The sequence below is a fragment of the Diaporthe citri genome, assembly GCF_014595645.1.
Source record: "Diaporthe citri strain NFHF-8-4 chromosome Unknown scaffold_1, whole genome shotgun sequence".
Classification (NCBI taxonomy): domain Eukaryota; kingdom Fungi; phylum Ascomycota; class Sordariomycetes; order Diaporthales; family Diaporthaceae; genus Diaporthe; species Diaporthe citri.
Window position 1 is genome coordinate 979,113 of NW_025064846.1, and position 17,390 is coordinate 996,502.

Here is a 17,390-nt window from a genome sequence, read left to right on the forward strand (position 1 = left end):
TCCACGAGTAGTCGCATACCGCTGCAAGATGCAGTTCCAAGCGACAAAGCACAGGAATTGCTCGTCCACACGACGAGGCAGTTTGCTTTAACACATCAGACACAAGGCTTTTCGCTAGGAGTCAATTCAATTGGACGAGTTTCATGTCTATAGTCTTCCTCCCGCACCTCTACATCGTCTACAATCCCCACGTCTTGATCCATCCTGCCATATTCTTCTGCGTAATAGGACCCAGGCTCGCCGCAGTGGGACTGTCGCGAACGAGTTCGTCCGTGGCGAAGTTCATGGCAGCCTCAGTCGACAGGAAAACCTTGTAGAAGTCCGCCAGCTTCGCGCCGGGGTTCTTGTCCAGGATATGCGCGCTCGTGTCCTTGGTCTTGTCGAGACGGTCCAGCCACTCCTCCAGGGGCACAACCTCGGACGTGAGGCTCCTCACGGCAGGGAGCAGTTCCTTCTCCCACGTGGTGACCTTGGGGTTCACCACGTTGTACACGGGCGTGACCCCGGCCTCCTCCCTGTGCCTCTCAACGGCGTCGACGAGGTCGCTCGTGATCTTGGCCAGCTCGTCGACGGGGATCCAGTCGACCTTCTGGCCGATCGTCGCGGGCGCCGCGCCGAGGAACTTGGAGCTGGCGACGATGGAGGGGAGCCACTCCCAGATGTTCCACGCGCCGCCACCGGCCAGGGGGCCGGACACCTGGCCCACGCGCAGCACGGCGGCCGCCGAGGAGAGGCTCGCCGCGGCGCACGACACGGTGAACTGGTGCGTCATGCGCTCGCAGACGAACTTGGCCGAGCCGTAGCCCTCGAGGGCGAGGTCCTTGGCCTCGTCGCGGTCGAAGATGCTCTCGGGCACCGGGTTCCTGGGGCTCGTCCTGCGCACCGAGGCGCCGATGCTGGAGATGAAGAGGAAGGACGGGTGCCTCCTCCCGTTGAGGGCGACCTCGAGGAGGTTGAGCGTGCCGGCGAACTGGGGCTCGAACTGGGCGACCGTCATGAGGAAGTTGACGGGGAAGGCGTTGTGGATGATCGAGGTCGTCTCGCGGACGAGGAGGGCGTGCTCGTCGTCTGTGAGGCCGAGCTTGGGCGCCGCGACGTCCATCTTCATGAACACCACGCGGCCGGCGTCGATGGCGGGCTGGAGGGCGGGCAGGCCGCGCGAGCTCAGCGCTTTGATCTGTCGCTCCTTTGCGTCGGCGGCGCGGTTGAGGCAGATCACCTTGTTCACGTCTGGCCTGGCGAGCAGGGTTGCGAGGAGGTAGCTCCCCAGAGATCCCGTCGTGCCGGTGACGGCGACGACCTGGCCCGGCGCGTAGCCGTTGGAGTGCCCGTTCAGTCCGTTCTGCTGTACTCGTCTCTCCACGAGCTTCTTCACCTCGGCCTCGTACTTGTCCACCATCTCCGCCGCCTCGCTGGCGCCGTCGTCGCCGCTGGCGCCGTTCGTCTCGGAGAGCATATTGGACAGGCTCTGTGCCATCTTCCGGGGCGTGGGTGCGGTGTACATCAGCCGGATGCCAATCTGGCCGAGCTTGTGTTCCGGCGTGCCGAAGGCTCTCAGGGCTGCCTTTAGCCGGGAGGACAGGGACGCCACGGCGAAGGAGTCCATGCCGAATGCGAAGGCGTCGTCGTCTGGGCCGAGGTTCTCGTGCTCCAGGGTCTGCGCGTACAGTTGCCTGAGGAATGGAGTCAGGTCATCGGCGGATGTGGACTTCAGAGGCGGCAGGCCGCTCGTCAGAAGACCCTGCTCAGACTGGGTGTACAGGTCATCGATCTCCTTCTGGTAGTACGACAGAGTAAGTCGCCTCTGAACGCTACCCTTGGGCGACCGGGAGAACGGCTTGTCTTTCTTGGTGAAGAGTACAAGCTCCTTGGGCACGCGGCCGAACTTGGGCGCCTCGTGGTTCGCCTCGTCGATTGTCGGCCACACCTTGGCCAGGACTTGTTGCCTCCACCTCGACTCGGCCTCGGCAGACTCGAAGGGCTGGACTGGGTAGCAGCTCTCGTCCAGCTCGATGAGCAGGCAGAGACGGAAGCGGCGCTCTCCCGCGAGCATCACGGCGGTGATATCCGGGTGCCCTCCGATCTTATCTTCCATGTTCTTGGGGTCGAATTTGAGGCCATTGCTCATGGCGATCCAGTTGTCGGCCCGTCCGCGGTACACCCACCAGCCCGAGTTGTCGTCGACAGGCGAGAAGAGGTCCTTGGTTCGGTACTCCTTCAGATCCGGGTAGCTGTGGAAGATCAGGTGCGTCTTCTCGATCAGCTCCGTCCGAGGGTACACGAGCTCGTACAAGCCGGGCTCGGTCTCCTCCATCCGCTGGCCCATCTCGATGAACTTGAAGGCGTTCCAGTACTTGTTGTCGGTCGAGGCATCCGTGTGATACAAAGAGGCTTCCGTCGAGCCAATGAAGTTCACCAAGTGCGGTACAGCCTCGGCCACCTTGTTGCCCGAGATGGGGTTCATCGGTCCTCCGCCGTAGGCGACGTGCCTCATCTTCTTCAGTGCGTCCATGCCCGGCTGGTATTTCAGCATGTTTTCGAGGATCGACGGTGCGAACATGCCGCAGTCGGGCTGGGTGATCTGCAGGATCGCGGCCACGTTCTCGGACGTGAGCCGGGTGCCTGGTTCGGGGACGATCACTGTCTTTGCCCCAACAGTCATACTTGCCAGGAACGCGATCATGCCGCCAGCCTGAGTCCTCATCAGCGTTCAGAATATTATGGAGTGTGTTTCTGGGGTGTACATACGTGATAAAATGGGAAGGATGTAAAGAGCCTTGTCTTGTCCCAAAGCTGCTCGTACACGAGCTCTTGAGATGAGCCAGGCGGCCGGATGCTGCGGTCAGCTTGGGAGGCGAAGACGGGGACGGCCGAGTGTGTCCAGTAGATTGGCTTGGGGTGGCCAGTGGTTCCGGATGTGTGCAGGCCCATAAATGGCTTGTTCTTAACTTCCTCGAAGGTATACGTGAAAGGGAAATCCTCGACTCTGTCTTTGCCCAGGAAGTCCCCGTATTTTGGTGCCTCAACCCATCGCATGTCGTTCTTGGTCGCAGCGTGGAGGTCTTCCAACATTTCGAAACTCTCGCTACTGTAGAACATGGTCTTTGCGCCAACATCTTTAAAGAGCATCTGGTTCGCGTTGACCGTGTTACTGGGGGAGGGTAATACAGCCTAAGTTGATGTTATCAGCAGTCTGCAAGTTTTGTGCGTGCCATGTGAGAGTGTAAGAGCATACGCATTTTCCAGCCTTCATAGCTCCCAGCGCCCAGATGTAGTATCTCAAATCCATTCGGCCCATGTAAAAGAACTTCTCTTCATCCTGGGCTAAATTCTTGGACAAAAACCAGGCCGCCCTGTTGGCAGCGTTGTCGACGTCGGCATAGCTCAATTCCAGGACAACACCTTCCGGGTTGGCCACGACGAAAAAAGGTTCGGTCTGGTTTATTCTTTCCCTCTTGATAAAGTTGGGCAAGAGGCCCTTCTCTGTGGTCCACCATATGTCCGACATTTTAGATGAAGTATAATGCAAATGTGTTGATTATGAGCACGGCACCCTGGTCAGCGAAGGATCAATAAGCTTAAAATCAAATTATATAACAATTCACAAATATCTTGGAAGCAAAACAAAATCAACTGCGTCTTGGCGCACTTTATATAATGGCAGCGAGCCTCGCCTTGGGCTACTGAGAGGTTTCGTCACTCATACTCATGCACACCGATACGCGTGTCTCGCATCCACACCCACTAGGAACCTCCGTGTGCGCTGCCAGGCCGCTCGCCATCTGACGCTCAAACCGAGCCTCCGAGAAGCACAGAGGGTGGACCCACATGTAAGGAGCGACCCCATCGCGGAAAGGGTGCGGAAAGATCTTGAATGCGCGGAGAGTGGGCCGGTGGCCCGTGTCGATGTCACGATGTCATGCTCAGAAAAATGTTATTCCCGGGCCCACGAGTGGCCAGACAGGGATGGGCGCCCGACACCCTGGACACTTTGGTCGATGTCAACGTCAGGATCGCGAGGCGTTCCCACACTTCCACCAAGCAAGCTTTTTCCCAGAGCTTCTATCGTCCCTTCCCTGCCTCCGGACCCGGTGGATCACGGACAGATCCGCAATACCCCCCCGCCCTTAGCTGCGGTTTCGCCGTGGGCGCGAAGGCGCGAGGGAGAAGCCCCTGAAACGTTCGGCGTCGTGCCCAGGCCGCGACACGTTGGAGACTGCACGCCGGCAAGCTCAAGCCAGTCTGCCAGGACATGTCCGGACCCGACGGCCTGCACAGTTGTAATACTTTACTAAAAGGGGAAGTCCCGCTGAGTTAGCTGCTGGATATCTGGGATGGGTCATGGTCATTCAAGAGGTACTCTTGTTTGATAGCACTTCGGAATAGGAAAACATGCGAGCCGAGTGGACCAGTGAAGTGTGTCAGAAAACCATGCAATCTATTGCTTAGCAACTGTCTTCCGTCTGCCCATTGTGAGCAACAGCCGCACGGAGACTACCAAAGTGTCATGGAATCTAATCTTTGTCTGGATCGGGGTTTTCGAATGTACCTTCTTCACCGACTGAGGCATCTTCCTTTCCATCCCAGCCAAGTCCCCGCATGCTGAAAACCTCAAGCATTCCAAGAATCGTCTTCATGATGGCCTTGTTGACCGCATTCTTCGCCTGTTGCTGCAAATCCACATATATTAGTAACAGACTCAATAGCATTTGAACCAGTCCCAGTCAGGAGCATACCTCGATGAGCTCTCTCTGGTGCAAATCGAGAGATGTCTTTGTCTAATTCTTAGTTAGAATCAATTGGGACAATTTGAATACAAAACGGAGATCCAGTACTGACCTTAGAAATGTCGTTCTCAACAGGGTTGACAGGCGAGCCGGCGCTGCTCTAGATCTCAGCAGTTGAGGCTCCGTCGGACTGCTCGGCCAGCCACTGGGAGATGCCGGTAGCCTCGAGCTCTGGGCTCTTCTTGACAAGGGCCGCGCGCTTCTCAATGATGATCTGCTTCTGTTCAAGTTGAGCTTTGATTCGATCCTGAGTCGACTCCAGCAAGGCCTTGTAGATGGACGCGTCCTCCGAAGCAATGTCGTGGCTGGCCTCCGACACACGGAACTGGAGCTCGTGCTTGATCTCTATGTTCTGGATGATAAGATGGTTGTAGATGGCTTCAAGCTCGTTGCACTGGGTGTAAATCTCGTTGAATTGGTTGCGAGACTCGGTATACATGGCACGGAGGAGTGCGACCACAGCTTGCTTCTCGGTGGTGGCATTTCCAGCCTGGAAGGTCAAAGCGTCAGGACAGGCTCACGATAACATAAAATCCAACCTTGAAAGATGACATTCCTAGTGTTTTCAGGGCTGGCACGATGAATGGAATAACTTACGGTGGGGATCGAAGAAGACTCCATGTTGGCATGCTCTGTCAGTTGGACAATGAGTATTGGTGAAGTCAAAGACGTGGCTCTGTGATCAAGGAACAGTTGGATAATGCTGACGTTGTGGTAACAATCCGCGAAGAGGGTTGCGTCTGAAGAGTGAAAACCTGCCTCGTTCGTACGAGAGTGGTTGAGCCTTGTAGTATTTCGCAGGTCCGGTACCACTGGTCAAGCTCGAGCACGATGGGAAGTACACTGCAAACAAATCTGGTCAACTTTTATCCCATATTAGGTAGGTCGTCAATAGTTGCTTCCCTCGTTTGCAACTTAATTCACCTGTGCCTATGACTTGTGAGAAGCAGAATTCTATCTTACCCCTTTTCAAACTCCCAAAGTTTCCTTTTTTTATGAAGCCCTTCAACTTTCTTGACCGACCTCATGCTCACATCCTCACTTGCTTCCACCAACGATCCAACCTTCAGTATGTCTAACCACATCTTACACTTTTTTTCACTTCTCCCTCTTCAACATGAGCATCCCCAGATATCCTTTTATCGACCAATCCCTATCGGTTCCAAGGTAAACCCTGTAGCTCCTGCCCTCAACAATAGCGCTTGTGTCGCTACGGCTGGCTGGTGTGGGTCACATGCCATGGCCTAGCCACATTTACTAATGGTGTCTTGTTTGTTGACACTTGGTAAGTACCAGGCTCCCGCCATGTCCAGGGTCACAATCCCCTCAACCAAGCCGTCACACGAGGCACCGGGATTTTGTTTGAGCTATCCCAGACCGTTTATGCGGACTCTGGGCTTCTGATGATTCAAGGCTCACGTATTGTGGCCTTGTTCCCCCATCCGTTGGGCCTTGACTTCGAGGGGAAGCCGTTGTGTCCTTGCGTGGGGTTCGCCGCTTTCTTCTACGCCCACACAAAATTGGGATGGCGTACAGCGTGGAGCAAACTTGTCCCGGTGTCTGCCTTGGCAGAAGGTCTGGGGACCGTGAGCCCAATGGGCCGACTCGGATAAAGCGATACGGCAACGAAGGCTTATGGAAACACCCGAGCGGCTTATCCTCCAGGTCGATTCCTCTTCCTGACTTCCCAGATCTTGTATTGATCTTCATATCTCTGCCTGCCCGCCATTCATGGAGTGCTGCTTGAACTTTTCCAGTAAGTCATCTTCTCTCCCATCAATCCTTCGGCTGCTGTCTCCAGGCGGCTCATCGCATTCACATCACGTCTTGTCACAACACACGACGTTGCCTCTAATGAATGCGGAGCACTCTGCCAACTTGCCAACCTCGCCGCAGCTCTGACGTTTTGAATTACGCATTACAGAAGCCAGAATAATTGAAGATTACTCTCAAGTACCACTTGCTTCCATCAACGGTACTGCATTCGTCACTTCTTCATAACTCCAATTTGACATGATTTGCACTGAGAATGTGAAATCACACAGGGATTGATTTGGTTGAATGCCATGTGGATGAGCATAATCACTTCACTCCACACTAATCATTGTCACCACCATGTTGCGATGTGAGTCGGCATCCCGAGACTGGACCAGGAGGTATTGGGGACCATGACTGGACACGCGGCAAAACGGAACGCAAGATTTCATGGCCACGGGCACCATCGCATGCGATTTTCCTAGTGATGCAAAATGCGGGTCGTCATCGCAGGCACGGGAATGCGGAGCCACAGAACAGCAGATGTAGATGGAATGGAACTTCCGCTCTCTGTCCATTCTGTATCTTGATACATGAAGAGTCACATCTCTCCGGGTCATTCTAAGATGTGATGATGTCGCAAGCAAACGACGACAGCCCTCATCTAGAGGCCCCTACCGCCACCACTCGTTCACAGCGTCATCAGTAAGAGGCAAATCCATACCGTCCACCACACTCCTCCAGTGACATAACAAGACCCCATGCTCCTGAAATGTCCGCGGCCCTTCACTCATTCTTCGCACCGCGCCTGTTCTCGATCTTGGCCAAAGCCTGGTCGACCAGCTTAGCGGCCTCCTCCATTATCTCCTGGGACTGCTTCAGATCGCTTGCCGAGGCGCGGATCTTATCCGCCGCGCCGGGGCGCTGGGGGTCAGCCTCGATGAGGCGGGCGTACTCGACCACCTCCTCCTCGAAAAGCTTCAGCTCGACGCGCCCGTCGCGGAGCTTGCCAGCCAGCGTGTAGAGCTCCTCCCTGCGCTTCTTCATGTCTCGCTCGAGCTGCATCGCGAAGCTCATGACGATGCGCATTTGGTCGCCGACTTGGGAGGTCTTGTCCGTGGGTTGGCTGCTGGGGCCTGGCTGGGCGGCGGTCAGCAGCTGAGTCTGTTTATGACTTTGTGCGACGAGGCATCAGATGAAGAGTAAGGGTACGGTGATCATAAACCGTTAGGCAACTTACAGTAGTGGTAGTCGAGTTCTCCATGATCGTGGCACGTTTGTGAGTATGGCTGAGGTTGGAAAGCGTTCGTTGACGATTTTTAGATAGGTCAAGATTTGGCGCTTGGAAGAGTTGTCAGCCAGTCGCATTTCGAAACTTGCATGTTGGCACGCCGAAACCCCGTGACAGGCTGGTGGTGAATTGGGCGTGTATTTGAAGAGCCAAGTGTTTGCCACACATTTCGACACCTACTGGGCAGATTTTGAGCGAGGTGACTCAACTGATTCAATTTCTAGGATTATTCAGATGACCGTCGAGGTTAAATGTGAACTGCATGATGTGAAGAGCCTGGCTTCTGACCAAAAACTGAGTTGCGAAGGAGACGTGGCTTGTTCATTCCTCACGGTGGACGAGGCTTTGCGTGGACATTCCAAACGCTACGTAGCCAGAGAAACATGCAGCTGCCAACACAAGAAACCCAGAACCTGTCTGAGTGACCCCAAACATTGAAAGTGACATAAAAATTATCTCCTTTCGCATACAAACTCGACCAGACCACGCAGGTTTGACGGTTTCATTACAAGCGAATTGGCGGCTTCGTTCCCCCACCGCCACCATGGCCCCCAATATTTCCCAGTCCCATGAGCCCATGCCGGAATCGCAACATCTTGAGCCCTTTCTCCCCATCCGCGCCCTCAGCCGGCACGATCTCCACACACAGCTGCAACTCATCGGCGATCCGCTTCCGAGCCGGATTATCCCCAGTATACATCCGCAACGCCGTCAGATAGCTGGTAATGGCCTTGCCGCTGTTATTTCTGAGGTTGATGTCCACCTTCTTGTTCCACAGATACCACACCGTGGCGCAGACCTGGTTCGCCGCGCCTCTTGTGTGCGCCGTCCAGTGTGGCTGGTCGGCGACAGACTTGAGGAAGACCGAAAGCGGGGTGTCGCCGTTGCTGTCTAGCTCCGTCACGCTGGCACCGGAGCGGATGAGGGTGCTGAACATCCGCTTCGACGGAACGGTACGGGCCGCGGCGTGGAGATAGACTCCTTTTGGCGCCTTGGGGTTGTTGCGAAGGGGTTGATGCTGGAGCATAATATCAACAAGAGCGTGCTGCTGGAGCATGACAGCCTTCTCCAGAGGTGTCATGATATCGGTGCTCGACGGCGGCCTGAAATGCATGTCGGCACCGGCATTGAGAAGTGCCTTGACGAGTTCTCCTTTCCCTGGAAGACCAAGACCGCCTTGCAGTACAACGTAGAGCGGGGTGTGGCCATTTTTGTCTGGGAAATTAACGGAGACTTTGACTGCCAGCATCTGCTTCACAATTGCTTCGTTGCTACGAGCGAGTCCCTCCTGGAGGATGGTGAGCTTGTCTTTCGGGCTCAAGGGGGGCCGTGCTGCACCCCTCTCCAGGTATCTGCTTGCCAATTTGACATGGCCGCCATCTATCATCCTCATCAAATAGGTCGACTTGCTGAACAGAGTTCCATTAATATCAAGGTCAAGCAGGAGGTCAACGGCGTCCAGGTCATGCGGTCGGTCACGGATGGTTCCAAGGATCATCCTGTCAAAGTCTTCGTGCTTCCAAGGCTGAGGCGACTGTCGGCGCCGCACAAGTATGTCGCAGACTCCCAGAAGTCCACCGCGGAACGCGGACTCGAAAGGAGTGATCCCAAGACTGTTCGAAGCAGTGTCTTTAGCTCCTCGTTGGAGAAGTATGCGGACTATGCTCTCTTGCTTTTGATCGCTATCGTATCGACGATCGTGACGGTGATGGCTGAGAGAACATGCCAGGTGAAGGGCCGTGTTACCGGCCTTGTCTTTCGCATTGATCTTTGCACCATGATCCAATAGCATCTTGATCGCAAGTAATTCTGATCCATGGCGAAGGAAATGAGTCGAGGCATAAATGTCCGTCATAACTTCTGGGCCACAAGCTCTGAGTAGAGGTGTTCGCCCTTCAAAACTGTAGCTCGACAGATCAGCCGCCCGCCTGCAAAGCGAACTCAGAAAAACGATAGAACGAAAGGTAGGAATAAAATGCGTGAGATTTAAGGACAACACAAAAGACGGGCCGAGCCGTCACAAATGGCTACAGAAGATGTTGCGCCTGGGAGAAAGCGCTACTGATTGAGCGTCTTTGATGGAAGAAGACAAGAGAGTGGAACTCACTTTTGTGATTCAACATCAGCACCCTCGGCAAGAAGTACCTGAAGCACGGCGACATCGCAATGCGTTGCCGCGTACTGAAGCGGCGAGTCATGGTCGTAGCACGTCTTGGCCTCGAGATCGGCTCCTGATCTCAGCATGAGCTTGATCAGCTCCACGCGTTGCTCCTCGCCGTTCTTAGCAGAGGCCGAGGCGCTCCTCATCGCGGGGGTTCGAAGGGGGTCATGGAACGATTTGGGCGGCCCACAGACTGCGTGAAGGGGCCAACTGTACTGCACATTAAGCGCGTAACGGCCTCCGTTGACATCGGCACCAAGATTGATGAGCTTGATGGCTTCAGCGTAGCAGCCGAAAACACAAGCCTCGTAGAGTGTGGTAAAGAACTCACCACCTTCCACTCCGTTGTGACGAGTCGGCTGGGGCACTTGGAAGTTGATGTTTGCGCCTTTCTCAAGAAGGAGTGACACTGTTGAGCTCCACTGCCCGCATCTGTAAGCGTAATAGAATGGGGTGAGACCAGAGTGATCGACTGCGTCTAGTTCAACGAAATTTCCATCCAGTATATGCTTGCACAGGTTTACTTGTCCTGTAGCGGCAGCCGCGTGGAGAGCCGTGGGGGCACTGTCGCGTTGCGGCTCGCTCAACCTGGGGGAAGCACCTCGGGACAACAGTAATCTGGCTGTAGACTCCTGGAAATGGCAAATGGCTAAATGAAGTGGCGAGAACCCTGACGAGAACCCTGAGAGGTCGTTTCGAACCGTAGCAATCCCGTACGACCCAGAAGTAGCCAGACAGAAGATGGACAAACACCTGCAGAGTCGGCGTGAACACACGTCGATGCTGGCGCCGTGATCAATCAGTATGCCCACAACATTGTCATGTCCGCCTCTTGCCGCGAGGTGCAGGGCGCGGAATGATCCTCTGGGATCATCTTCCGTATCTGGGTGGCGTCCGAAGCCATCCTCATGTCCACCCTCATCCTCGTCCTCATCCTCATCGAAATCATCCTCGTCATCGTCGTCCGTCGCATCATCTGACCAGAAATCATCAACGAAAGGGTTGTGGAATTGGTCCAAGAAATCGGCTTCGGCCTCCTCGTCGAACTCGTCCATATCAGGATCGAAATCATCAACACCATTCCAACCATCCTCGCCGTCATCTATAACTGGGATGTGGAGTGAATGGACATAGCGTCTGGGAGGAGGAGAGTACCCGGACCGCCTGGGATCGATTGTGGAAGTCGATGTCGGCAGATCGTCATCGTCCGTGTCATCTTCATGCGGCTCCCACTCATGGTTGGGTTCGAGCCGAGGCGGATCCCAGACCTCCTTCCCATCCACGGCCTCTACTCTGATCTGGAAGCTCTCCCAGTCGCGGGCTGCCGTAAAGGTTGTAGAAACGAACGCCATGTTGACATCGATTCCAGCCGCAAGGGCCTTCTGGAGTGTCCCCGTCTGTCCGTTTTCCGCCGACCACCGTAGAGGATGCCATGCCACGTGCCTCGGTACATTCTCCTTGGCAAACTTGTACAGAATCGGATCCACAACATCATAAAACTTGTGACTTGTTCGAGCAAGAGCAGCAAGATCGCTAACTCGGCGCAGGTGGTCCGTGATGAAGTCGACCAGCTCGACCGGTAGGTCCCCGATCTTGGCCATGGTCGCGGATCCTGACACAGAGAGGCTCGGCTTTCTGGGACGTCAATAAGACTGAATGGAACCCGGATGTACGGGATCAAAGCCCAGCCTGGATCGTGCTTGCTTTGAAACAAAGCGACCGAGAAGTGATGTCCCCGTGTTGATCTGAAGTGAGGTCGGGGTGCGCGTTTCCGCGTCCTTTCTGCCGCGGCTCACCGCCCTACCGTGCATGACTGACGTGCCTGCGGAAGAGCTGCTCTTCAGCCTTTTTAGCTTTACGTTCTCATCAAACCTTTGATTGCACAATAGATCGCTTCGTGCGTAGCAAAAACTAGCGTTTTGAAGTAAGCTGACGGGCCAAGACAACTTGAATCATTCCTCTTCTACGATCGATTCCTTAGACACGGAGGTTGCTTCATGCCGATGCGACCTGGAGTTTGATGGGTCACGGGTGACTAGAAGGTAGATACAAGCATCGGGCCTCTACAGGGTTCTGGATTTTCGGTTCTCAGTATTACGACCAGGTCTATCTGATGCCCACCATTGGCAGCATCTATCTAATCAACGCATAATGACACATTCTACAGGCGCCCAAGTCTTCTCCAGCCCGTGCCGCTCCGGAAACCTGTGCCACCAATCCCAGCCCCAAAAGGCACAGATGCACATCTTGGCAAGCGTCTCGTGCGCCTCCCGTATTCGCGATCCAGCCGAAACCCGCAGGATTTGTGTGAAGGGCATGAACGGCAGCAAACGCCGCTCACTTCTCAGTCTTGGGCTGACCGAGCTCCAGCGTTGACATTGCCATATCCCGTCGGAATCCAGCAATGATCTCCTTAGAAGGCAGCTCCAAGCCACGGCTCGTCTTCATCTTAGCCCAAGTCAGAAGCTTGTCCTGAGACTTCTTGAAGCGCTCGTTGAACGCTTTCGTGTCGATGGCCGGATCTCCAGGGCACTCGGTGATGTTCCCCGCCCAATGGTACAAGGCCTGGACGAACTTCGTGTCGACGCCAAAGGTAAACTTGCCACTCAGGCACACTAGGATGATGTATCCCCTAGCGGCGTCTCGTAGGGTGAGCCGGCCGCCGAGGACCTGGGGTGGTCCAGAACCAGTCCAGTTGAGCGATTCTTCCCGGTCTTGCGCCAAGAAAATCATGAATTTGACGAGACCCATAAGGTCCAGCACCCAACGAGGACCGTCGTGGGTGCGTGTATAGAAGGTTCCCTTCAGAACAAACTCCAGACCCACAATGTACTTGAGCTCCAAGTACATGCAGCCCAAGGCGCGGAGCGCGGAAGGCATCGGCTCGGTGTGGTCAGGCCAATTGCCACCCTGATAGACCTTCTCCTCGATGTCAAGAAGCTTGCTCTGGTAAACCATAATGGTCTGGATGGTTTTTCCTGAACTGTAAAACGCTGACGTGGATCTGTGCTCGAGTTGATTCAGATCATCTTGTGCCTTCCTGAGAACCTCGAGATGGTTTTGGCGCTTGACTGCAGCGGCGACATGCTCGGCCATTTCGGACTTGCATTTGCTGCCTTGACAAAAGTCAGTCTCAGTAACTTGAAAAGATTCGACAAGCTCTATAACTTACAGTCGCAGGTGAAGAAGAACTGTTCTTTCAGAGTTCTGCGCCGATGGAGGACGTCTTGTCGACCATCTTGATAGCACACGGTGATCTCTGTTCCTGCTGCTATGTCTTTCACGGCACGGCATCTCAGCTCTCGTCCCTCGAAGAAGACATGGGCGTTTTCATCACAGCAGTGGTTGATGAGGGACACCACCAGGTCGAGGCAGGTCCCATACCCGGTCTCCATCTCCGAAGGGCGGATTGTGAGAGCATTTGTGGCAAACTGTGACAGTGAGAGGCATTAGCTGCCGTGTCCTACGTGCGCTGATCCCTGTCTAGTTGAGCTTACCGTGCAGAAGAGTTGGCGACACAAGCTCAGACTAATGCCCGGGCTGATAGCAGAGTGCAGGTTTTGTGCAACTTGCAGAGACCGGTCGATATCAGGCACATCATCGCTCTCCTGGCGCATGCGCTCCATATGGGCGTCGAACTCTGTCTCCAATTCCACGACCACACGCATGTCATCTTCCGAGATGACCTTTTTCTTGATCCAGAAGAGCAGGCGACACAGTGCCTGGTCCAAGGAGCTTAGGGTTGGATTCTCTCGCAGTACGGCGCACTCATATTTGTGGTAGCTCTTCCACGCCTTGGTCTGGCATTTCTGATCACACGTAAAGACACCATTAGCAAGTGGCTGGCTGAAAGGATTGAACATCCTCACCTTTGAGCAGTAACTTGCGACCTTGCAGGCGCCGCAGCGCGTGATTTCCGGCCTGACATCGTCTTCAGCGCTGCCGTAGAAGCGGCCATTGGGATTGACTGATGAAGCCTTGTTCAGGAAACAAAAGTCGCAAATGCCTCTGTAGACGGACTCGGCGACCGTGATGAGCGGACTGGATCGGAAAATCTCGGTGCCAGCAGGAATGTCGTTGACAGCAAACAGCCCACTGCCGGCTTTGGGAATCGGGGATTGGCCGATGCGTAGGGAGACCTCGGACTTGGCAACGCGACTGAGGATGTGGTCGCAGAGCTTCGGCTGCTCGTGGATTGGCTTCCTTCGAGGGGCGGCCATGGTGACAGTTGGGCGAGAAAGTGCTTTGCTGGAGTTGTGGTCAATGGGGCTGTGACTGTTGAATGCTTGCCTGAAAAAGAAATGAAGCCCTCGTCCTTGACGGTAGAACGCCCGATGTGCAGCGACGTGGGGGAAGGCAGCGGTGACAAAGTGGAAGAGAAATTGGCAGACTTTGACAGCTGGCATGCGTCAAGACAGTTGCGAGACTGAAGCAGGCAGTGGCCGAGCACCACCTTCCTTGTCCAGCTTCTCTGGTACGGCGGTGGTCTGGTACTTGGAGGAACTCAGAAAGGCGAGATCTTAAGTACCAAAATCTAGAATGTGGGCCAGAACAGCAAGAGCAGACTGACCGGAGAAAAGCCGTTCAAATCAATGTTGACAATAGCGGGACAATAACGTAAACATTGGATTGTTTGACCACCACAATTGCACACGTGGCTGTTTCCCAGTAGACTTGTTTCGAGGTCCCTTCCTCTCTCATCCCATTTACATTCGTGTGTTCAGTTCGCTTCATTTCCCAACAATTTGCGCGTGCATTTGCGTGCATTCCATTTCGTTGCCGTACTCAAACCGTCGCAGATCATTTCTGGTGTTCGTTCACAAAGGCATGACTCCGCCAGCCTCTGCCCAGTGAAAGACGCAAATCCCTCCAGATTTTTTAAATGAGCATCCAATATATATGCCACATTGAGTAGTCCACAGCGGGTCTAAGAGGTCAAGAGACACGATGTCTGCAAGCGTAGCGCAGAAGGCCAGTGTACTTAACTCTCGCCAGAATCAACTTTTCTCTGAACAGGCTTACCAGTACTCTACAGGAGCAAATAGTATAACCTTCGACGGGAAGAATACCAGCTAAACAGTGTAACCCTTTTCAGGCAGAAGGAGCGTTGAGACGGAGACATGGTCCCAACTTGAATTGAGCATTCCCTTTCTCTAGAATATTAAGAACCTTTGCCCTTCGTTTGCCTAGGTGTAGCGTCTGGCCGAGAAACACTTTTCCCGTGTGTCTCCTGATCCCCTAGACCTGCTATGCTCTATTGCCACTTGCATTTTCAAGCTTTCCTCCGGATGAACTTGACAGGGAACGCTTTCGGCGACATGACAACACCAGCATTGTACCCATTCTCAATGCTAGAGTCCGGGGCCGGGCCATCGAAGGCGAAGTCGAAAGTCGATGCAAGTTTTGCGATCACAATGATCAAGGTGTTCAGCGCAAATTGATCACCCGGGCACGATCGACGACCGATTCCGAAGGGATACAAGCCCGGATAGCTTTCGACGCCCACGAAGCGATCGGGGTTGAAGATCTCTGGCTTGTCGAAATGTGCTGGGTCGTGATTAGCGGCCCATGCGTTCGCGATGATCATCGTCCCCCTGGGAATGAAGAACCCTCGTATGTGGTCGTCCTGCTCAAGTCGATGTGGGAGCAGAACAGGCGCTGGTGGCCTCCACCGCAATGCCTACCATAAACTTAGTATGTATATCCAGCAGCGATATAACGGAAATTTTCTTGGGTAGGACAGGAAATGCATACCTCAAGCACGCATGCTTTCACATAGGGCAACTTGTCAAGGTTCTGTGACGGCACGTTCCCTCGGCCGCAGACAGTACCCACCTCTTCCTGAACCTTCTGTAGTAGGTGTGGATGTGCCGTTAGAGCCATGATGCAAGTCATTGCAGTCGAGAGCGTCGTGTCTGTTGCCGCATCCTGCACAAATTGCGCCAGTGTCTTGAGTTGTGAGTCGGTGAAATGGGATTTGTGGTTTTCCACTCCCTCTTTCTCCTTTTCTTGGTCCCGTATAATGTTGCCAACTAGTCCCCAGTACTTGATGTCAACGACAGAACTTTGAGCTTGAGACAGATAAAATCTCAAACGTCCGAATAGATCTGTGTACATAGCACGCAAAGAGACTCCGATTTGCCTTGCGTTCTCTTTTCCAGGGATGAATGGCAAGTATTTCAGGAAAGGCAGCAATTCAAACGCGGAGGACATGGTTGCCTCAACGCTCTCGACGAGCCTGTGCTGTATGAGCGTCCACTCATCAAGCACTTCAGAAGCTTTGTCGTCTGCAACTGGGCCCAGTATGGCGGTCATGGCAGTCCTGAAACTCCACAGCCGGATGCACCTCTCCGGAGACTGCTCGTCAACGGACAGATCCGAGACCAACTTAGACGTGATGGCTTCTTGGAACGGTAGTGCCTCTTTGAGTCCGGCCGGCCCGGTGAGTCGCTTAAAGGCAGTTCTGGTGCGCCGCAGCATCTCGTCGTTCTGCATCATGAACATGTGATCCTGGTCCGGGAATATCAGGTCACGGCTAACGTAGAGCACTGGTCTACCGGAATAGATGACACCGCGGTTGACGAACATCTCGCGGATAATCTCAGGACTGCTAATAATGACCAAGCCCTGTGGACCAACCCTGAGCCCAACTATGTCGCCGTATTGCTTTGACCATTCCTGGAATAATTTCAACTAACGATTCCTCAAGCAGGCCTCTACACTTTGCAATAGCGTGACAGAAGAAGGCTCCCTTGCTTACTTACAGCGAACTTGAGAAATACATGCTTCGTGGGCATTTGATGAATGTTTCCAAGAATGGGAATGGTTGGCGGCCCTGGTGGGAAGGTTTCCGGCCGTTGATTGCATTGTAGCAGCCATGACACAATCGGTACCACGGCGATGAGGACAATACTGGCCACGAGATAGGGTGACCTGCCCAGCGGGTTGTCAAATTCAATAGCCATGCCAGTCCGATGAACCGTCCTGGAGGTAGACGATTTGAATAAGATCAAAAGAATGAAATATTGAGACAGCCCGGATAGCGGACCACCGCTTTATGTGCGTTTGGAATATCGACAATATGGGTTGTGACCCTGTATAAACATGTCAGATCAGGGTAGCATACGCTAGACTAGCCGCCGTTTCTGCATCGTTGATGGGCACCCAGACTGTAACATCAGCGCCCTGGTTGGCCACTGGATTCGAAAATATGGGTCGTCAGCAGTTGGATCAACGGTTAAAATACCCTTACTAGCTAATAAGCAGTGCAACCTCCGAGACTGTCGACATAGACGAACAAAGCGGCAATCCTGATTCTGGGCAGTCCCACTCAGACAGCAGTGCTTGCATGCCTAGCCTGGCGCTCTCCGTCCGGGCGCGCCATTCATCCGCTCAG

At 54.2% G+C, this 17,390-nt stretch overlaps 5 protein-coding genes across 5 annotated transcripts; all 5 read right to left on the minus strand.

Moving 5' to 3' along the window:
- Positions 1 to 178: 178 nt before the first annotated feature.
- Positions 179 to 3,508, minus strand: INS49_000265 (uncharacterized protein; the record flags this gene model as incomplete). Its single annotated transcript, XM_043161103.1, has 3 exons — positions 179 to 2,692; positions 2,749 to 3,171; positions 3,236 to 3,508. 3 exons carry the CDS (start codon positions 3,506 to 3,508, stop codon positions 179 to 181), a joined length of 3,210 nt encoding a protein of 1,069 aa, XP_043029609.1.
- Positions 3,509 to 4,514: 1,006 nt separating this feature from the next.
- On the minus strand, positions 4,515 to 5,408 carry INS49_000266 (uncharacterized protein; the record flags this gene model as incomplete). The annotated part of the gene is made up of 5 exons (XM_043161104.1): positions 4,515 to 4,670; positions 4,737 to 4,778; positions 4,840 to 4,882; positions 4,919 to 5,277; positions 5,385 to 5,408. 5 exons carry the CDS (start codon positions 5,406 to 5,408, stop codon positions 4,515 to 4,517), a joined length of 624 nt encoding a protein of 207 aa, XP_043029610.1.
- Positions 5,409 to 7,328: 1,920 nt separating this feature from the next.
- On the minus strand, positions 7,329 to 7,806 carry INS49_000267 (uncharacterized protein; the record flags this gene model as incomplete). The annotated part of the gene is made up of 2 exons (XM_043161105.1): positions 7,329 to 7,706; positions 7,783 to 7,806. 2 exons carry the CDS (start codon positions 7,804 to 7,806, stop codon positions 7,329 to 7,331), a joined length of 402 nt encoding a protein of 133 aa, XP_043029611.1.
- Positions 7,807 to 8,338: 532 nt separating this feature from the next.
- On the minus strand, positions 8,339 to 14,214 carry INS49_000268 (uncharacterized protein; the record flags this gene model as incomplete). Its single annotated transcript, XM_043161106.1, has 7 exons — positions 8,339 to 9,446; positions 9,941 to 10,382; positions 10,746 to 11,629; positions 12,336 to 13,110; positions 13,167 to 13,425; positions 13,492 to 13,803; positions 13,864 to 14,214. 7 exons carry the CDS (start codon positions 14,212 to 14,214, stop codon positions 8,339 to 8,341), a joined length of 4,131 nt encoding a protein of 1,376 aa, XP_043029612.1.
- Positions 14,215 to 15,266: 1,052 nt separating this feature from the next.
- INS49_000269 (uncharacterized protein) lies at positions 15,267 to 16,791 on the minus strand (the record flags this gene model as incomplete). Its single annotated transcript, XM_043161107.1, has 3 exons — positions 15,267 to 15,674; positions 15,749 to 16,621; positions 16,759 to 16,791. The coding sequence occupies 3 exons, from the start codon at positions 16,789 to 16,791 to the stop codon at positions 15,267 to 15,269; spliced, it is 1,314 nt and encodes a 437-aa protein (XP_043029613.1).
- Positions 16,792 to 17,390: the final 599 nt, after the last annotated feature.